Source organism: Aspergillus pseudonomiae (assembly GCF_009193645.1).
Source record: "Aspergillus pseudonomiae strain CBS 119388 unplaced genomic scaffold BDV37scaffold_30, whole genome shotgun sequence".
In the NCBI taxonomy this organism is placed as follows: domain Eukaryota; kingdom Fungi; phylum Ascomycota; class Eurotiomycetes; order Eurotiales; family Aspergillaceae; genus Aspergillus; species Aspergillus pseudonomiae.
In genome coordinates, this window is record NW_022476022.1 from 255358 (window position 1) to 275476 (window position 20119).

Below are 20119 nucleotides of genomic sequence, written 5' to 3' on the forward strand. Positions count from 1 at the left end.
AGCATAGTTTGATTGACATTAAAGTCAACATTTTGCAATCCCCTTATTCCTTGTATTCCTTCGAATAGTCATCATCTACCATTCGAAGTGTTTCTCAGCTACACGCATGCAGTATATCTGTACCTGTCGACTGCTGCTATACATCAACGTTGATGCCTTACCAATACGGCAAGAGATTTGCGACGTTTGCATCGTTTGTTCGAAGCACCGCGATTCACCACATATACTGTTCTCTAGATGATGCACTTCATTGTACTCGAAGGTATATGCTATATACCCTGTCCTCCTTGCAGACGAGGTCACTAGGCTTTTCTTCCGATGCAGTAATTCATTAAAACCGACTGGAACTGAGAAAAGGCTGGCGTTCTATTGCTACTTCTCGTCCACCAATTTAGGCCAGATCGAAAGCACTCAAGAATAAAAATATGCTGGAAATGACCAGTTTTGTCTAACTTGCACACGCAATTGGCCTGAGACATCTGTGGTCATACTTCTGTGGTGACCAGTTACGCCTCAGCAAGGCCTCAGGAGTAAGAGCCTAAATACTATCTCGGCCATATTTATGCTATCAGTTTGCATTTCTTTCATTTTATGATCAGCCTACTACAACCTTGATACAATCACAATGTTTACTCCGCTTGGCTTGTTCAAGGATATACCCTGTCCTCAGGGCCAGGAATGCGCTCTCTTGACTTGCATGTTCTCTCACGAAATTACCAACCCACCCGCAGAAGTCGACAAAAGCGCCAAGAGTACGCAGTCAGAAAAGGAGCTCACTGCTACTCAGGAGGCGCCACCCCTCAAGAAACAAAAGCTTCAGGCAACGGCCGAGGTTGGCAGTGCCAAGAAGGAAGACAAACCTTTACCTTCACTCCAGTACGAAACTAGTGATCAAAAAGCTACACCGACAAAGAAGGCCAGTACCAAGGCCCAAACAACAAGCCAAACCCCTGCAAAACTTCAGTCTATATCCAGGGATGTCTCCCCGCCTCCTTCTAAGGCCGAGCCTTCAACAGCGAAGCGTGAGGTATCGGCATCTGCAAAACCGGAGCAACGTCCCCCGCTACGCAAAGCTCCCCGCGAGAGTCTGAATCCTAGGATGTTGGCCAAAGCGCCGGTGTCTCATGGCGTGCGGCTATCTATTTTGACGAAGCTTCATGCTGCTATGTCAGCCCTGAATGCCAAGATGGCGAAGGACAAAGAAAATAAAGATAAAAGCATAATCTTAACGCCAAACGAACTCATCACGATGGCTCTAGATGAAGAGGAAAAGACGGCGAAAGGGAATGCGAGTGTATACGGCAACGTTATCAAACTCCGCATTGTTAAACTCTCGAAGATGAGCAAGGAAGATTGGGTGAAGGAGGTCAAAGCTCATCTCAATGAGAGATACTACAAGACAGCGCCTAGTGAAGCAGACCAGAAGCCTACTGTTCTTACAACTGGCCTGAGCATCAAAGAGGAAATAGCAATTGCAGGAAGACTAGTCACGCCTCTTGTAGGACTGGAACAATATGGTTACGTGACAAAACCACCCACAGACGAGGAGATTGAGGTCGCAAGGAAAGGGGTCATCGAGTCTAAAGGATGGGAAAAGTGTGATCGATGTGGTGGAAGATTCCAGGTCTTTCCTGGCCGCCGTGAGGATGGTTCGTTGACAACAGGAGGGCAGTGCACATACCACCCTGGCAAGCCGTTTTACCCTCCAAAGAAGCGAACGGATCATATTACTGGCCATAAGGAGGCCTATTTCACTTGCTGCAATGAGACCCTGGGGACTTCTTCTGGATGTACCAAAGGCGATACCCATGTCTTCAAAGTGTCGGAGGCCAAGCGGCTGGCGTCCATTCTTCAATTCGAGAAGACTCCCGCGCAACCAGACAAGGGCCCCCTTCCACCAGTATGTTTCGACTGTGAGATGGGATACACCACCTTGGGACTGGAGCTGATCCGGCTCACGGCTGTTAGTTGGCCCGAGGGCAAGGAGCTCCTCGATGTTATTGTCAGGCCTATGGGGGAGATTCTTGACCTAAACTCGCGGTTTTCTGGTGTCTTCCCCGAGCATTATAATAACGCGGCACCCCACGATGGCTCAGCTACGCCGGTCATTTCATCTGCCAGCGAGGATGGAGAGGTAAAATTAACGCCTTTACAGGTAGTGGAATCTCCCGCAGCAGCAAGGACTTTATTGTTCCAGCTGCTACAACCAGAGACACCTCTAATAGGGCATGCCATTGATAATGACCTCAACGTTTGCCGTATTATCCATCCTACCGTTATTGATACCGTTATACTATACCCAATCGGAGCAGGCCTACCCAACCGCATGAGCCTTAAAACTCTATCCAGAAAATACCTTGATAGGCACATACAGACTGGAGGGAATCGTGGCCATGATTCCAAAGAGGATGCGATTGCCACTGGGGACTTGGTCCGGGTCAAGGCTGCAGAATCTTGGAAGGTGTTAAAGACAAAAGGATGGATTATTCAGGATGATAAACTTGTCCCTCCGGCCGGTGCAACAGATGATACTGGTCCGATATGGCGACTTGGACCTGGAGCCGGACAGAAGAGGACCAGTTCTGATTTAGTTTAACTTAGGATTTCCACATCATAGCTGATTTACTAAATGATACCCGACAAAAGGCGATTTCTATGCAGTCTACGTGGATATAAGGAGCAAATGGGAGATAGATGGATCAATTCAAATCTACCAGTCGTAACGTCATGAGTAGAAATATTACACCAACACGTTGGATGCGACGAGGCTAGCCATGGAATGCCACCTTTTCAGGTTGAGGCAACCCGGCGGGTATATCACGCCGCAGAGCCGCGTCGGAGCGCTCCCGACCAACCGCATCTATAACCCTCCAAACCGGACCCAAAGCACCGACTCCCATTAAGATATCGCTCCCGTCCAGATATGGAAACCCCCTGATGTGAGCGCACTCGAGCCTGGTCGTTTGTTTAATTTTTTTTTATCCCAGAGAGGAGACATTTACTCCTCATCCTCGTCAGCCTCCTCGCTGGCGACGTTGTAGAAGCGGAGCTCGTAGACACCCTTGGAGGTGGCGACAACGCGGAGCCAGTCACGGAGCTGCTGCTTCTTGAGGTACTTCTTGGTCCTGGGTGGCCGTCAGTATCATGGTCGCGGGTATCATGCGACGGATGCGAGCAACTTACAAGTACTTGAGGTAGCGACCAGAGAAGGGGATGTGGGCAACAACCTCGATCTTGCCATCGCCGACCTGGGAGATGACGACCTTGTCACCGAGGTTGCCGACACGGCCCTCGACCTTGATGCGGTCGTGAAGGAACTTCTCGAAAGCGGAGATGTCGAAGATCTTGTCGCTCACGGGCTGAGAAGCGTTGATGACATACTACAGAGATAGCATGTTAGCGATCATCGAATTGTTTGATTAGATTGTGAATTAATATCAAGACATACCTTCTGGGTAACCTTCTGGGCCTTGCGACCACGAGCCTATTCACCGGAATTTTGCGATTAGCCTACTGTTCCATAATGTCGAATCCCCAGGGAGTCCAGGACGGTATCCTGCACAAGCTAATGTGAAGAGACCATCTGGCTGCCGTCTCAGGGGGAACAGCAAAGCAGTTTCAGGATTGACAACATACAGTAGCGGGAGACATTGTGATTGATTTGAGGGGGGTTGGTGACGAGGGAGTCTTGGTCGCAAAGAGATGAGTATCCTGCGCCTGGAGTGAAGATAGCAGAGGGATGGAGATCTAAAACTTCTCGCTAGTGGAGCCTTCAATCCCACCGGCGAGTGCGAGTGACTAATCCGGATTGGGAAGTCATACTAGGGTTGGATGGTGATTAGGGTATCCAGCTATCATCTGACCAAACTCCTCATTAGTAATAGTTTGTCTCGTTTGTCCTCTCGCTTAACCGAGGACGAAGACACTAGCTGACTAGCCCCGCACGGGCCACTGGCCCTTCCCTTTAAATACTCTGCAGACCTCCCGATCTTTAGAATTTTTTTCTTTTCTTCTCCAGCTCTCTTTGCCTTTTGGCTTAGATCAAGTGTAGTATCTGTTCTTTTCAGTTTAATCTCTGAAAGTGTTCCATAGGAACACAACATTGATTAATCTTATTTTTGGTCTCCGTGGCAGGGCCCCTGTGCTTGCGCATGCCTTGCCACACAGTGTCATCGGGCTTACACTATCCCCGATAGACGCGAACTCCTTTTTCATCAATTCAGTCGGTATATCCGGCTGCTTGGAGAAGAAGATTCCAGTAGACTGTATGGAGGAACATTTTAGTGTCTGTATATAGCTCCCCCAAGTGATGTGCTGTGTATATAGAGCTACTTTTAGTGTCGAACAATATTGTTGCACGTGATATATTGAGTATCATTTCCTGCCCAAGTTACATTCCAATCACTTGGATATACATCACTCTTCACTCAATAACGCCATAACGTCGACATGGGTTCCGTCGTCCTGCCGCATTTGCGTACCGCTTGGCACGTCGACCAGGCCATTCTCTCTGAAGAAGAACGACTCGTAGTACGTACCCAGTTAGCAGTCGCGTCACCATATATGCCCAGACTGACAAGTACGGACAGGTCATTCGATTTGGCCGCGACCATGATGTCGACTGTAAGTCCTTTCGCTATATGCACAAATTACGACGATGTCCTAACCGTCCCCCAGGCATGCGCCAAGATGAAGTTCTCTTCAAAATCGCTGAGCGGGTCAAAAGTGAGTCGGGCACCCTCACCCAACTATCACAGAAAAAAAAACTTGCGCTCCAGCTCCAAACCAGCTCTGCTGCGCACGAAGTGCCCTTGTGAGATAAACAAATACCTAACATTCCATCCAGATTTCGCCGTGATTTACCTCTGCGACATTGACGAGGTCCCTGAGTTCAACACCATGTACGAACTCTTCGATCCAATGACCATCATGTTTTTCTATAGAAACAAACACATGATGTGTGATTTTGGTACCGGTAACAATAACAAATTGAACTGGGTGCTCGAGGATAAGCAAGAATTGATCGATATTCTTGAGACGATCTACAAGGGTGCCAAGAAGGGACGAGGTCTCGTGGTTAGCCCGAAGGGTGAGTTGCAGCTTCTGTCAAGTACTTTCGATTGATGTTGAGCTAATCGACTTCTAGATTACTCGACGAGGTACCGGTACTGATTTGCTTCGGTCGTTGGTTGGGCTGCTGCTCTGTGTTCTTAGGCCCAATACCAAGATAATGAAAAATGTTCATGACGTATATACTTATCTTCTCGGCTTTATGCTGTATAAGCGCGATCCCTCGGTTTATCTCAGTAAGGTGACCATAGGATATTCCATAGATTATATATTTGTGCATAAGCTGCCAGTTTTCCATCTACCTCGTGGATCGTGTATATTCTTGCTTCCCTTCGTAATACTACACCATAAAAATCAATGATGCCAAGGGGTAATGGCTATTGAATAACTATGTTATGTCATTCAAACACTACTGTAGTCTATAGAGATTGAAGATTCATTCATCCAACTACGGCCAACAACGCGGACAACTTCAGGCCCCACAATCTCTTCACTTTATTTTTACCTGACGTAAGGTCGACCATCCGCATCAAATCCAATCCCACCTACAACAAGAAAATATAGAACAACAAACTCACCCAACCAAAACACAAATAATAAACAAAATGATCGACCGTACCATTTTCGAGAGCCTTCAGTCTAAGATCGACGAAGAGGCTACTGTGCGCGATGTACGTGCCAAGCCTTTTCCCGCTCGAGCGTCAGAGAAGTCTCATTCTGACCTATTACCAGGAACTCCATGAGATAGTCCAGACGCTTGCTAGAAATGGTCTGTCGCGTCAATGTTGCAACTACCGTGTTTCCATTTAACATTGTGGGAAGAGGTATGCTCAGAGCTTCGATTGACATATCAGAACAGGACGCTCCACAACGGCTATCCTCTCTCGAGCTCATTCCACACCCTCAAATCAGTGTAAGTAGCTTCCTCAAAGAGAAGGAAAAGATCAGTTTGCTAACAACATCAGTGAAACCTGTCCTCGATGAGGCGACAAAGGAAATCCTTGCCCAGAAAGAACAAGTCACTCGGCTCAAGGCCTTGGCTGACAAGCACCCGTTCTACAAATATAACGGCGTGTGGACTCGTGAACTGCAAAATCTGGTTTGTTACATGTCTTTTAATCCTAGTGAGAGATAGTAACGAGGACTAATACTGTGAATCAGGTATCGTCTATTGAGCTCTGTGCTTACTTGGGCGGGCTTGAGGAGTACAAGAGTAGTCGTGCTGCGTCGTTCCTGACTATTGAGGAGGTTGGGAAGTTCCTTGATGGTATGTTCCTTGCATAAGGGGTTGACGCCCTTGATCTATGATGCTAATGTGGGTGTTTAGTCCCCGTCAACCTTAAGGAACAAGATGCGTTCCATCTGACGATCGAAGAGTATCTGCTCGCTCTGATTTCTATGGTCGAGGAACTGGTTTGTTGATCTCCTTTTCATTGTCTGCTTGTCTTAAAATGTACTGACGTTCATAGTCTCGTCTTGCTGTCAACTCGGTCACTCTTGGGGATTACGCACGACCGGTGCAGATTGGAAGTTTCATCAAGGATCTGTTTGCCGGGTTCCAGCTCTTGAACCTGAAGAACGACATCCTGCGCAAGAGAAGTGATGGGATTAAATACAGTGTAAGTTTATCTAATGTCGGAAATTATGTAATGGATAAATGGTAACACCGTGCAGGTCAAGAAGGTTGAGGATGTCGTGTACGACCTTTCTTTGCGGAACCTGATCCCGAAGGGCGGTGACAACGCCTAGTTTGTGGATAAACAGAAGCATACATAAATTAATGCATAATGGCGATTAATTTATAATCTCATGACACTAGTTTCATGCTAGTGGGCTGGAAGTGCCCCAAAGAAAAAAAGTACATACAAGAAGCACTACTAAGGTACATGTAACGAAGTATGGTATAAAATATGGACTCCCACTCCCCGAAAAACTAAATCACGACAACTTAGCCTGCTCAGACTCTCCCTCCTTAGCCTGAGCCGAAGCTGCAGATCCATTCTTCTGTGACTTCTCAATCTCCTTGACGATGGTGTCTTCCAGCGACTCGGGCTTGGTGGTACTAGCCCAGCGACCAACAACCTTGCCCTCGGGAGAAATCAGGAACTTTTCGAAGTTCCACTTGATGCGCTTCAGGCCCAGCAGGCCGGGTTGCTGCTCCTTCATCCAGGTCCACAGGGGCGAGGCCTCGTTTCCGTTCACATCCAGCTTGCCCAGCACGGGGAACGTAACGCCGTAGTTCAATTGGCAGAAAGACTGAATATCATCGTTGGAGCCGGGATCCTGACCGCCGAACTGGTTGCAAGGGAATCCGAGGATGGTGAAGTCTTCGGGGTACTTGGTCTTGAGCTTCTGGTAGAGTTTCTCGAGGCCTTCGAACTGGGGAGTAAAGCCGCACTTTGAGGCGGTGTTGACGACGAGGATGGTCTTGCCCTTAAGCGGGGTGAGGGGGAAAGGCGAGCCTTTCTCTATTTGCAAGGAGGTCTGTTAGTACTACTCCCGTATGTAATATCGGGGATTGACAAGGAGCTTATCAGCAAAAACGTACTGTCGACAGGTTCAAAGTCGAAGAAGGTGGTTGCGGAAGCCATGGTGTGCGTATGAAATGCGCTCAAACGAGGTGGTTGATGCTTGAGTAGCTTAGCGGAGCTTGACAGCGTTGACGAAGAATACCTGCTCTGCGACCTTGCGACAGGGCTGGTTATATGCGCGAGGAGGTAAGTTGGTGGTTTCTGAGATGATAAAGCACGTAAGATGATGGACGTAGACGTTAAGGTTGATCGCATGCTTTTATACAGCGATCCTGAGGTTTTGAGGAAGCAGTACGTGAGGGGCGTGACGGAGGAAGGAAGAACCCGAGCCGGCATGTCATCATCGTGCTGCGGGCGATTTGCCCGTTTGGTACATTTCGTCAACGGAAATGCATATTCCGGCTAACCAGATTGGTCATCTTTGTCATCTTTTTCAGTCCAGACTGTTGCACACGCACTGTAACCGACTTCCATCATTTGATCCGTGGGTTCTGGTGGGGGTGGAACTAGGAATCTAGTGTCTGAGGAGTCTGATTAGTGATCTAGTGTACATAAAATAAGAATTGATTAAAGTTGATCAAAAAGCATGGCCTGCGGGGCTCATCTCTTTTCCAGAATTCCAAATACTTTGAAACAGCCCACATGAACCCAGAGGATCTACACCGTACTAGCCTCGGACAACGGGCCTCGGGGCAAGGAACCAGCCAAGAACTGTATATACTCTTTTTGGCTCACATGCTGTGAAGCACCGGGTGCTTATGCAGTCTCAAATGACATGAATATCGTTCATAAGCCCTGTATAGTTGAGGTGTGTCTATTACACATCTATCAAGACATCGACTGTTCTAGAAACTAGGTATTCTGTACGGCGTAGCAGTTCGGCATCTGAAGCAGACATCCGAGTCCCGACTCTCCAGCCTCAGGCACACTAGATACTCTACTCTAGTTGTAGTAGCCAGGCTGAAGAGAAAATTAACACTAACAGTGATATCGATACTAGTAGTAGCTGGGTAAGTGATAGTCCGGGCGTACCTTATGCATACTCCGCTCCATGATCAGGTCACCTGCCGGATACAGTTAACCCATCTTGGCGGATGCCATTGCGATTCGCTGACCCCCAATATAGAAGATTGACTATCGACATTCAGCAACAAATAATGGATCTCATAGGCTGTCGTCCCCAAGGTATGTCCAACGTGGAATATCAGAGGCACTACGAATTCCGCGGACGGGAATGATGTGCTCATAGCCAGGGGCTATGTCGATTCCGTTATCTTGCAGCCAAACGCCATCTGTCTCCTCAAAGACCAAACCCTTGACTGGCTTTTTGACTGTGACGGACAGCGCGTTCTCCGCAGGAAGAAGTTTGACCTCTAGACCCCTGTCTCGGAATGAGAGGTACTTGTAAGGTTGCGGCCAATCCACGTCTCGACTAATTACCTGATCATCAATACTCAGGGTGGCACTCAGCACAAATGCATCTGTGTCTTTTAAACTCAAATCCCCACTTGCTACTTCCGTTGTACCGTTTGGAATGAGAACAACCTGGTACGAAACTTCTGGCTGCACATCTGCACCCGTTCGAATTGATATGAAGCGTAAGCTTACCGTAGCGCGGGTCGGCTTCAGATGGCTGGTCACGGCCCAAAGCTCATATCTGGTCGAGTCTGCAGGTTTGGCATGTCCAGATGTCCATTCCTTGTGAGCTCTGGAAATACCAACTGCAACTGGCTCCAAAGTCCGCGATATGACATAGAATGCAGGCTTCTTTCGCAAAAAGTAGTCCACCACCGCCCATGAGGTCGTCGGCCAACAGTCGTTTAGTTGCCAAACCAGGGCTCCCCCACAGAGGCGGCCGTGGCCCCATTGTCGACGCCAGCCCTGATACGCAAATTTCATAGCGTCGGATTGAGCAATCTGAGAGAGATGTACGTATGACTTATGAAACATGTCTAGTTAGCACTTGTAGCTTTCTTCTTCTTTTTTTTCTTTTTCAGCGTCGAGGCAGAAACTCCCATCGACCTACCTGAAAATCAGATTTGATTCGGAAATTCTCAAGGATGTAAGTGCCGAGTCGTCGTTCGTGGTCCCTGGCCTTGTTGTGGAAGTCCATGGTGAGAGATTGATGGTACATCTCATCCTCATCTATAATAAATTGCTCGATTGTCGCTCGATGTGGGAACGCTTCCATTCCGAATTCACTGACAAACCGCCCACCAACTTCGGGAAAGTTTTGATAAGGCAACATTGTTCCGTGCCAGACTGTGTCGACATTAGTGAAAGTTGTCATTATAGGGGAGTTGTGACAGACTGTTCCACTGATGGATATCTCCTATTGTGGGATCTGCTGAATGCTTTCCTCCTCCCCAGGGACTTGTTGGGTGGTACGGTGTCGTGGGTGATTCTTCCTCTACAACCTTCGGCAATAGGTACTCATAGGTGTACCTGGCAGGAAATGTTGACTTGAGCCACAACTGCGGATCTTTGTCAGTCTCGAAGTTATAGTCGAGATGATATTTTTCTTGAATCTGGTAGTCTTCATTACTTCCTGCGTATATCACGATGGAGGGGTGATGACGAAGACGCTTGACGTTCACACGTGCTTCTTCCTCGATGGACGACAAAAAGGATGGATAGGTGGGATATGAAGCGCATGCAAACATGAAGTCTTGCCAGACTAAGATCCCGAGCTCGTCACAAGTGGAGTAAAAGGTGGACGGTTCAAAGATCCCGCCGCCCCAGATGCTCATAACCCGTCAATGGCAGCTAAGGCTTCAGGGTGAGGATGCAAAGGACTTACCGGATCATATTCTGATTTCCCTCTACCAACAATTCGAGCCATTTGCTGTACCTCTCGGGAGTCAATCGAGGAAGGAAGCTGTCACCCGGTATCCAGCATGAGCCGCCGGCAAAAATGTCAATACCATTAATCCTGAAAAAGAAGGATTGGCCGTATTTGTCTTTCTCTTGAACAAGCTCGACACTCCTGAACCCGGTCAACTTGGAGACCTCATGTTGTACCTCATGATTGTCAATGAGATTAACGCAGATTTCATGCAGGTCTTGCCGACCATATCCGCGCGGATACCATAGTGCTGGGTTCTGGATCACGAATTCTGTCTCTGCAAACCCATCCCCCGTAGCACTTACTTCAGACTCAAAAAGCACCTTATTCCGGAGTAGAAGCTTGAAGTGAACGCTACTTCCTGGTCTCCCAGACACTTGGGCTTTAAGACGACCTCGACAGAACTTCAGATCCTGGCTTACTTCGCTCTCCACCCACACGTCCTCCACCCTAGCCGTATAGGTCTCTAGCCGAACTGGCCTCCACGGCCCTGCCGTCATCAGAATAGGACCCCAATCCCAGCCCCAATGATACCCAGCCTTTCGGACCGAACTCCTCCCAGCTTCCGTTTGATGTGTAATAAACCGGTGCTCGGGATGTTGCTTAACACGCTCCCGTCCACACAGTAGAGCAGACTCAAACAAGATATCAAGCGTCATGGTGCTGCCAGACTCCGGGACCAAATGTTTCGTAATATCAACCCGATGGGGAACAAACATATTATCGCTCTTAAGGATGGTTTCGCCGTTCAGTTTGACAGTCGCGATAGTATCTAGGCCTTCGAAGAGGAGATCGCACCGTTGACCGGCCTCAAGCTTTGGTGGCACAAACTCGACCCGATATACCCAGTCTCGCTCACCCACCCACTGCACCTGAAGCTCGTTCATCCCGATGAACGGGTCGAGTATTACACCGTGATCGATGAGGTCGAGGTGCACAACGGTTGGTACCTTGGAAACGCTACGCCACGCTTCTGGACTGGTATCGCTAGCATCCCGGAATTGCCAGCCCTGCGAGAGCTCGAGCGACTTGAAACCGGACATTGCTGTTGTTTTACCTTATCCAGCAAAAAGCTTGCAGTAGCTGAAGCACTAGATCAAGTAAATCTATCCATACAAAGATTCAACAGAAAACATAAGGAGAAAAGACAAAGAAAAAAAGCATCATAAACATCAATACCATATTGTATTATTCATATTGACCCCCACTGCCCCTCACCCCGCAAAATCCAATCAGCCATAGTTACCAAATGATAATGATCTTGGCCTATTATAACCAATAAGACATATCTCACTATGACAAAGTACTGCGAAGCCAACTCCAAATCCCACGTCTACATGGCACACGGCATTTTAAAAACCGCGTGCCAAAATGGGTTTAGTGGATCGTCCCATGCATGGGCTATACTGTATCAGACACGGAGTTTTATATCCGCGCATCATGATACCGTGGCCGTACGGTTGGTGCGTAATTCACTGTATTCTATGGGAGGTCATTGTGTGCTGCTATGAGGGTTGCAGAGGTTTTCGGTGGTTGGACTTGAGTTGACTGGGGATGTAGACCGCTATGACGTGGACTGGTTTTTAGAGTATGATTCTGGAAGAAAGGTTACATGTCCTGTTATTTAAATTCATATTCTAGGGAAACTCGATTTACGGTAATTGACTATGGTAGATTTGCATTTATGTGCTTATTTGGGATTATTGGAACTATGTCATTGAAGCTTATGGGTTCTATCATGCATATCGAAAGCATTGAAGCTCAGAACTTGGCGCGGGCTGGAAATGCCCTCTCCACTGACGACATCGAGCTTCCGGAGTTGAAGGTCTGTGAGTCCACGAGCTGGGTATTTACCTGGAGTGATTTTAGCAATTGTATAACGGTCAGGACATGACAACCCACATGCTGCAATGACAGCTGGTCAACACGTTGAACACCGAGAAGTCTCATAGCAGTTGCTGTTTCGTCGGCAAGGACTAAACAAATCAGTTATGAATCATGATAAGCTCGCTACATGCTCAGCGATTGTGATAAACCTACTGTGTAGTGTCCTTTCGACACCCTCTTGCCCACCCGCTGCAAGACCATACAACGCTGCTCGTCCAATCCCCACAGCCTTAGCACCAAGTGCCAGAGCCTTGACAACATCCGTTCCTCTTCGGATACCACCGTCAACGATGACATCCAATCGATCCAAGACCTCCGGACAGAAGCGCCTAATCTCCAGTAGGACATGCACTGGAGTCGACACTGTGTCCAATGCGCGGCCACCGTGGTTCGAAAGCACAATACCCCTGACCTAGGGAGAGTGTTTAGCGGCGAGGATAGCGTCCTCATAAGTCTGAATACCCTTCAGAACAATCGGCAGGGATGTATGTATCCGGAGCCAATTGAGCGTTCTCTCCCATGTGAGCGAGGCATCAGTTCCCCAGACCTGGGGCGACGAAGCCGCGCCAGCGGTGCGCAGCTCTTCCATCTTTTGTCGCTCCTCGATCTCGCGTTTACCGGGGAATGGAGCGTCAAGGGTGAGACAGATGAATTTGATAGCTTTGATTGAGTTGATTTCGGCGATCCGCTTCTCACTACGCCGCACGTCTTTTAGGCAATATAGTTGCCAGCCGAAGACTTGGTCTGGATGGGCGTTGGCGATAATTTCCTGTGTCACCATCGAGGCGTTGTGGGAGATAAGTTGCATCGCCCCGAACTTTCGGCACGCTGCTGCAATGCCAGCTTCGCCTTGTGGGTGGGCGAGACGAGCCATTGCTGCTGGAGATATGTAGATTGGTAGTCCGAGTTTGAGACCGAGGAAATGGGCGGAAAGATCGCATTCGCGGCAGTCTATGAAAACTCGTGGTCTTAGTAAGATCGAACGGTAGATGAGATTGTTGTGCGCTTTTGTGATGCTGTTGTCCGTTGCAGAGGAGTAATATGCCCACCCTTTTGGGCTGAGTTTTCGCTCGGCAACTTGTTCGATCTCGGCGAGGTTTAACAGTGACGATAGTGGTGCTTCCTCGGAAGTCTCTTTAGATGCTGTGTGTTGGGGAATGCTTGTTGGCTCTGCAGTCTCTGACGTGGATGCGGATAGGACGCCCAAGCATGCCTCAGGAGCAAGGTACTCTTCTAATAAACCTGGCGGATGTATGGTATCGTACTCCTGTGTTGCATCTTTCCCAGCCAAGGCCAGGATAGCCGCAGAGCCCCCGGGATGATTTTCGAGAAAGTTAGTGACCTAGATTTGTTAAATGGAATGCGCTTGATGAGAAAGTTGTCGGGTTCTACTCACGTCGTATACTTTGCCATAGAGGACAACCCAGCAACTATCGGCGGAGTTGTGTTTGGCAACTAAGTCACATCAATTAATTTTGCCTTCATACTTTCCTGTTCAGTGACTTACTTTCCCGGCGCCCTATCATAGCAAAGCCTTGAAGGACCTAACAAGACAACTGACGGGTTTAATTTGACACGGCGTTAGTGGCCAAAGCAAGGTGATGCAGCGACACCTTTCATTATTGCTCGCAACATCTGAGGAGAAACGTTGTGCCCCCACGCTTCCGACAAGGCATATCAACGTTGATAGCACTAGTAATCGATGATACCGGGAGGTAATAAATCTTGTCATCCGGTCTAAGCTCCAACCAACTGGAATCACAGCCACCCAGTCTCATACGATTGGCACAACGTAATGCGAAGATGGTAAGTGTGGGGATAGACATTCTGTCCTTGGCAAAGGCTTCCCCGTGGGGATGTATAAATCCTAGGTGTCGGGGCGCTAAAACAATGCTCTGGAAAACCACTTGGGGATATATAATTATCTGCGTTCCAGTTTGACTTAGATCGAACTCTTGCGATCTGACAGCATGGCTGAGAAAAGAAGAAGTAAAGACCATAATATAGCACCACCTGAGCCTGAGCATCTTGAATCAGTTGGCTCGTCCAATGGCAAAGTCCAAGGAGATCCCCTTACCCTGGCAGAAGTCATTGAAGGAAACCGCCCCGACCCATGGGGCTCGGGGTATAGAGAATTATATTTCATGTCTGCTTTGGTTTTCCTGTGCTCTACTATGAATGGTAAGTATCTCGATTCCCATGATTACTCATGACAGGCAGCGAATACTGGGTTCAGGATACGACACGAGTCTCATGGGCTCTATCAATGCGCTTCCGAACTATATCGAGTATTATAATCTTCCAAATAATGGCTCCGTGAGCACTGGCATTGTTTTCTCCATATTCCAGGTGAGAAGACTGTCCGAGGAAGACAGGTAGAAAAGCTGACCGTCCTCTATTAGATTGGTCAGATGGCAGGTGCACTCTTCATCTGGATGGCAGATTGGCGCGGGCGACGAACGCATATCTTTGTCGGCTGCCTCGGGGTCTGCATCGCCACGGTTGTCACCAGTACAGCAGAAAAGTTGAGTGTCTTCATCGGGGGAAGATTCTTGTTGTCATTCTTTGCGACTTGCGCTCATACAGCCTCTCCATTGTTACTCGTCGAGCTTGCCCCTCCCCAGTATCGCGGGAGCGTCGCTGGAATGTACAACACACTTTACTACGTTGTACGTTACCGATCCAGCTCCCATTCGGAAAAGAAGAGGACCATCTGATTGTCTTACTAGGGCTCCATTCTGGCGACTTCAGCCGTGTATGGCGCCCATCTCCACTTGGCACACCGTGGCCAGCTTGACTGGCGCCTTCCACTCTGGCTCCAGATGGTATGCCCTGGACTTGTCTGCTTGGGTATCTGGTTTGTCCCAGAATCGCCCCGCTGGTTGGTTATCCTCCTCTGAAGAGAAGACGAACATTAAAAGCGTACAGGCTCATTGCAAAGGATCGCCATGAGGAGGCCCAATCCTTCATCGTAAAGTATCATGCTAATGGCGAAGCTTCACATCCAATTGTGGTGCTTGAGATGAGCGAAATGAGGGATAATTTACAATGGGAAGAGATTACACGTTGGCGTGATTTCTTCGATCTTTCAGTGCTTGTCAAGTCCCGTTCTCGCCGGTATCGTCTCATGCTCAATCTGGCCTTTAGCTGGTTTGGACAATTCTCTGGGAATAAGTCAGTCAGCTCATATGTGCTTCTTGGTAGGGGAGAAAGACGACTAACGTTCCATGCAAAGCGTCATCTCGTACTACCTTCCAACGCTCCTGGAAAATGTTGGAGTCACCAATACCGACACTCAGCTACTGCTTAACATTATCTATGCGTTGACTGGTTGGATCGCGGCCACGATTGGCACTCGCTTCCATGACATTGTTGGCCGCCGGAAAATGTTTCTTGGTTCCACCGCTGGTATGGTCATTTGTTTGGCAGTCACAGCAGCAACAGCCGCTGTCTTCGTTCACAGTGGCAGCACGACTGCATCGTCAGCTTCGATCGCTTTTATTTACATTTTCGGTGTTGTATTTGCGTTCGCTTTTACTTCCATGCAGCCGATCTATCCCGGCGAAGTCATGTCAAACGATATGCGGGCTAAAGGTATGGGAACATTCAAACTCACAGCAGGTGCCGCGGGCTTTGTCAACACCTTTGCGGCACCGATCGCTCTGGCAGATGTAAGTTCATAACCCTCCGGGCTGTCTAGCCAGGTTCCCCTTGCGCCAAAGGCAACAGCTGACAATGATAATCCATCATAGATCGGGTACTGGTTCTATGTCTTCTTTGTTTTCTGGGATTGCTTCGAGTTTGCTTTCATCTACTTCTTTTTTGTTGAGACCAAGGGGCGTACCCTAGAAGAACTGGAGGAAGTGTTTGAAGCTCCAAATCCTCGCAAGGCGAGTCTCAAGGTTCCACCACGACGTCGCCGTGTTGCAGAACCGTAAATATTGAAATGGCGTGAACATACGTGTTCATTGATCTAAACGCCGATCCTCCTGAAGATCGCCAGAAATGAAACAAGCCTATGTAATAGATAGCGTGAAATGTACACTTCGAGTAGTCTGGTCATTTGCCTGGCCAGTTGTCGTCGATGATCCTAGGCTATTTGCAGAATCATGCCCTGCTGGATTTCGTCGAGCTCTGCCTTTTTGAGAGGGTCTTTGCCGTCATAGCTGCTCCCCCGGTGTTCTGCGCTGCTCATCCCCGTGATGTCATGTCGAATTCCTCCAATCTTAGGCTTCTTTCTCTGCTCTCCGTGGAGATTTTCATACTGCTTAAGGACAGCAGCCCATCCCCAAGGGTCCTTTTTGGCGGGGGGTAATTCGACTTCATCCAAGTCTTCAACACAACTGTCGATGCTAGACGGGCCGCGCAACTCAATGTTGTATTTCTTAGCATAGGCTAGAATCTTTTGGTCTGCGTCATGGAACTCTGCAACCTTGTTCGTCTTATCGTCATTGTCTTCGCAAATACCGTAGTCATGCATGTCGGAAGCTGTACATATGTACAGTGCCATAACCAAGCCCAGGTTTTTGACTTCCGAATCTGGGCCAAGAAGTTCCTAGGACCCTAGCTTGTGAAGCATAGTGAGGAACATCGCCATAAGCAGACAGAATGTATCGTTCGCGAGATCTCCATCTTCGATTCTGCACCTGTCAGTAGAGACCTTCCGTATAAAGGGAGATCCTCAACGTACTGTGTTATAGGCATGAACATGTCGCCCATGATGGAGAGACTCGCAGCCTTACAGACCGCCCACTGTTCTTTCCAGTCGCCTTCGGCCTCCACAAAATCAAAGACCAGGTTTTGCGCGACCTCTACAAGGCCAAAACCTGCGAAGTCATTGTATACATACATATCGAAAAAGTCCGGGCAGCGTATATCCGCATGAACACGCTGGTTTGTAAACTTCCGCACACCTGCACGTGAGGCCACCCACGGATATCCGGAATGATCTGCGGGAGATTTCTGGCAAAAGCATTTTTTGCCGCCATCGCATTTGGATTTCGACTTGATATCCTCTGCTGAGTCCTCAGGCTCCTCATCTGCACTGCTCGCTGTCTCCCGGTCGTCGTCTTCCTCATCGGTCGCACTAGAGGGTGGGCAAAAGCAGACATACGAAAAGGCATGATCATAGTCTTCTGCCACGAACTTAGCATAGTCGGCGTCTAGGTTGACAGAGACGCAGGCCTTTGACCAGCGCTTGCTTCGCCGCTGTTCTAATCGGTCTTGGGACTCTTGGCCGGACGGGGCTGCGCCGCAGAGGCTGAATTGGCACGCTTGCCAGGCATAATAGATTGTAGTAGGATTGACTATGGCTGAAAGGGACTAAGAAACCAGAAGGATAGAAGTATGTTCGATGAAAGGGGTTGGTGGAAGAATGGTGTTGATGTGGACGCGTCTTTCTTTATACTGATCAATAGAAGGGACTATGAACGTGACCTACTGCGACAGGCCCAAAAGCCAAGAATAGCCCGTGACTGTGATCTACATGGTCCCCACTCATGGACTTCCAATCATCTGTTCAAGTATACATGGCTGGAAGATATGTCTATTTTCCATGGGAATTGGGATATTTTGGATTCACGGTCACTCTGGAGGTTCTACCAGGTTACAAGACAGGTGCAGCTTATAGACAGCAGAGGCATCAATATTACTCCAAGTAGAGTACTCCGTAATCGGTGATGTTTATTAAGTCTATCCAAGTATATTCCATTGACTTAATACAGGCTAATACGACGAAGATGATGTATCGAGGCTCCACCATAACATCATACATGTACTGTATAGGTACTGTATACTGCGTACTCCATACAGTCGAGAAACGTCATGGTGGGTCTCGACCCCTGTCACGTGCGGTACTAGACCGTTTCTGCCCCTGAGCCCTACATCCTCTTGTACAAATGCCAATACTCTAGATGTTCATAATAAAACGTGGATACACCGAGAGGAATCTTACCACGCGACCGCAAAACACCTGATTGACCTCTAGGGAGATAAAACGCTTCTAGTGGTGATCATCCTAAGAATAAATCAGTACCTTGATGCAAACCAGATTGACTACACATACAAAACGGGTATGCCTTATCCTCATCTTTTGCCTGCATTACAATTGTCGTCATAGCCTCCAAAGTGGCCGCACGCTCTTCCTTAGTTAAGCATCCAATTCTTTCCAGGTTTCCGAGCGCATCATAAACCCAGTTCCGGCAATCGTAATCAGCTTTAGGATCGTTATTGACTTCTGTTCGTCTGAGTACATCTATGATTCTGTCCTTTGACGCTATTTCTTCTGCAGCAGTTGCAACATAAACAATACCAACACATCTTGGATGATCTTGAGGGTGGATGCCGTCGTGGTGTTCGGTATAGGAAAAGGAGCTCTGTGCACCTGACAAATCAAATAGAGCCTGGGATTGATCAGAAAATTCAATCCAAATGCCTGCGTGTCGAGTTTTAATATAATCCAGCCCGGGTCAGAATGTTTATAAATGGCAACATGTATTTTTGTCGACATCTTGGACAATGCTAGGCTGTGAAGAAGTGAAGGCAGACCTGCTTGGGCGATCGACTGTTGGATAACTCGTTAGACAGCGTTGGCATGGAGGGTATTTAGTCTTCTTGATTTATAGATGTGCAAAAAGGCAATAAAGACCATAATACCCATCTAGCCTGCCTACATAGTTCCATCAATGAGTTTCGAGCTTTGCGTAGACATTATACAACCATTGTACGGAGAGTTTCGTTCCCTATTTTTTGTTGTGTATGCGGAATTACAAAGCAAGACCTAGTTGTGTAGGCTCTCCAGACATGGTGCTGAGAGAGAGCCCCTTAGAGTCAATGCCGTGTATCAGATGTGAAAACCGATCTTATCGGAAGGTTAGACAGTAAGTGTTTGATCTAGGAATGCACTGTCAACGGAATGACTCAGGTCTTTTGTAGGGTTGCATGTTGGGCCCGCCACGTACCAAGGAGTAAGACAGGATTCAGCAGGGCTGTGTGTGATCCAGGGCTCAAAGCGCTAGGAAGAAGTCAGCAAAGAAACGGAGTTGACACAGGGATTATGGTAAGGGAGACAAGTCTAATGATATCTAGAGATTCGTCACAAATGATCGTCACGAGTACATCGAATCGGGACAGAAAAGATGCATGCAATGCCGTCTCTCAAGACTAAGGGAGATAAAACTTCCTTCATGACCTCGAAGCACGTGTGATGCAAATGAAGGCCGGGGCGAGATCATCATGCTTTGTAGTGAACCAGGTCTGAGACAGAGGAACCCTTGTGTTCACAGCCATATGTGTGGTGACACGTACCAGGGATATATTGCGTCATAAACCGTTGCCATAAGCCCGTTCCCTTTTCTATAGATCCATCACGTTATTCAAAGAAGTCGCAAATAGGACAAATAGTATCATAGCCTTTGGGCTTGTATTGATTATAAAAGGAAGCGTTATTGCTGTGCTGTCTCAGAACGCGCACAGGGGGAACGTGTAGGAGAAGCGGAAACATCGTGGACATAGGGCGTTCTCATTTTTTGAGATCCTTCATTCTCCCTCTGAACGAAAAGGATTCTAGGAGGAATTCTTTTAGGCTTTTCAGAACGCAAGTGGCTCTGTGTGCGTCAGGATGAGACTGATGCCCCCAAATATCATTATGAGGATCATTATCGGTACAACCATTAACAAAGGTCATTGCTCTCAATCCAATATGGAAGACGTAAAGGGCCTGCTCACATCTGAATGCGAGAGCACGTTCTTACCTCTTTCCAGCGCTACATTAATTGACCATTCTCGT

General features: G+C 48.1%; 10 protein-coding genes across 10 annotated transcripts; 4 read left to right on the top strand and 6 right to left on the bottom strand.

Annotated features, from left to right (window-relative positions):
* Nucleotides 1-480: 480 nt before the first annotated feature.
* rex3 (putative RNA exonuclease Rex3) lies at nucleotides 481-2596 on the top strand (the record flags this gene model as incomplete). The annotated part of the gene is made up of 1 exon (XM_032089532.1): nucleotides 481-2596. The coding sequence occupies exon 1, from the start codon at nucleotides 626-628 to the stop codon at nucleotides 2594-2596; it is 1971 nt and encodes a 656-aa protein (XP_031941820.1). The 5' UTR covers nucleotides 481-625.
* A 34-nt stretch (nucleotides 2597-2630) lies between these two features.
* Nucleotides 2631-3728, bottom strand: BDV37DRAFT_247525 (60S ribosomal protein eL22). The gene is made up of 4 exons (XM_032081881.1): nucleotides 3637-3728; nucleotides 3449-3484; nucleotides 3184-3380; nucleotides 2631-3125 (listed from the first exon to the last, which is right to left on the bottom strand). The coding sequence occupies exons 1-4, from the start codon at nucleotides 3649-3651 to the stop codon at nucleotides 2999-3001; spliced, it is 375 nt and encodes a 124-aa protein (XP_031941821.1). The 5' UTR covers nucleotides 3652-3728; the 3' UTR covers nucleotides 2631-2998.
* Nucleotides 3729-4449: 721 nt separating this feature from the next.
* BDV37DRAFT_282796 (DIM1 family thioredoxin-like protein) lies at nucleotides 4450-5172 on the top strand (the record flags this gene model as incomplete). Its single annotated transcript, XM_032087128.1, has 5 exons — nucleotides 4450-4530; nucleotides 4590-4623; nucleotides 4678-4725; nucleotides 4847-5089; nucleotides 5147-5172. The coding sequence occupies 5 exons, from the start codon at nucleotides 4450-4452 to the stop codon at nucleotides 5170-5172; spliced, it is 432 nt and encodes a 143-aa protein (XP_031941822.1).
* A 228-nt stretch (nucleotides 5173-5400) lies between these two features.
* On the top strand, nucleotides 5401-6914 carry BDV37DRAFT_114190 (translin). The gene is made up of 8 exons (XM_032078434.1): nucleotides 5401-5741; nucleotides 5803-5839; nucleotides 5930-5983; nucleotides 6036-6169; nucleotides 6232-6337; nucleotides 6398-6483; nucleotides 6540-6689; nucleotides 6745-6914. The coding sequence occupies exons 1-8, from the start codon at nucleotides 5676-5678 to the stop codon at nucleotides 6817-6819; spliced, it is 708 nt and encodes a 235-aa protein (XP_031941823.1). The 5' UTR covers nucleotides 5401-5675; the 3' UTR covers nucleotides 6820-6914.
* Nucleotides 6915-7008: 94 nt separating this feature from the next.
* Nucleotides 7009-7661, bottom strand: BDV37DRAFT_271372 (glutathione peroxidase; the record flags this gene model as incomplete). Its single annotated transcript, XM_032084709.1, has 2 exons — nucleotides 7009-7538; nucleotides 7619-7661. The coding sequence occupies 2 exons, from the start codon at nucleotides 7659-7661 to the stop codon at nucleotides 7009-7011; spliced, it is 573 nt and encodes a 190-aa protein (XP_031941824.1).
* A 1104-nt stretch (nucleotides 7662-8765) lies between these two features.
* Nucleotides 8766-11489, bottom strand: BDV37DRAFT_293947 (beta-mannosidase; the record flags this gene model as incomplete). Its single annotated transcript, XM_032089533.1, has 4 exons — nucleotides 8766-9539; nucleotides 9628-9863; nucleotides 9913-10346; nucleotides 10402-11489. 4 exons carry the CDS (start codon nucleotides 11487-11489, stop codon nucleotides 8766-8768), a joined length of 2532 nt encoding a protein of 843 aa, XP_031941825.1.
* Nucleotides 11490-12207: 718 nt separating this feature from the next.
* Nucleotides 12208-13859, bottom strand: BDV37DRAFT_282800 (FMN-dependent alpha-hydroxy acid dehydrogenase family protein; the record flags this gene model as incomplete). The annotated part of the gene is made up of 6 exons (XM_032087129.1): nucleotides 12208-12300; nucleotides 12349-12422; nucleotides 12487-12745; nucleotides 12806-13675; nucleotides 13730-13788; nucleotides 13841-13859. 6 exons carry the CDS (start codon nucleotides 13857-13859, stop codon nucleotides 12208-12210), a joined length of 1374 nt encoding a protein of 457 aa, XP_031941826.1.
* Nucleotides 13860-14303: 444 nt separating this feature from the next.
* Nucleotides 14304-16271, top strand: BDV37DRAFT_271375 (general substrate transporter; the record flags this gene model as incomplete). The annotated part of the gene is made up of 7 exons (XM_032084710.1): nucleotides 14304-14514; nucleotides 14570-14649; nucleotides 14736-15002; nucleotides 15063-15214; nucleotides 15262-15507; nucleotides 15569-16004; nucleotides 16086-16271. 7 exons carry the CDS (start codon nucleotides 14304-14306, stop codon nucleotides 16269-16271), a joined length of 1578 nt encoding a protein of 525 aa, XP_031941827.1.
* Nucleotides 16272-16369: 98 nt separating this feature from the next.
* BDV37DRAFT_247543 (uncharacterized protein) lies at nucleotides 16370-17386 on the bottom strand (the record flags this gene model as incomplete). Its single annotated transcript, XM_032081882.1, has 2 exons — nucleotides 17024-17386; nucleotides 16370-16973 (listed from the first exon to the last, which is right to left on the bottom strand). A coding segment is annotated over exon 2 (415 nt), but the record flags the coding sequence as incomplete, so codon positions are not given.
* On the bottom strand, nucleotides 16889-18158 carry BDV37DRAFT_282803 (uncharacterized protein; the record flags this gene model as incomplete). The annotated part of the gene is made up of 3 exons (XM_032087130.1): nucleotides 16889-16973; nucleotides 17024-17645; nucleotides 18143-18158. The coding sequence occupies 3 exons, from the start codon at nucleotides 18156-18158 to the stop codon at nucleotides 16889-16891; spliced, it is 723 nt and encodes a 240-aa protein (XP_031941829.1).
* Nucleotides 18159-20119: the final 1961 nt, after the last annotated feature.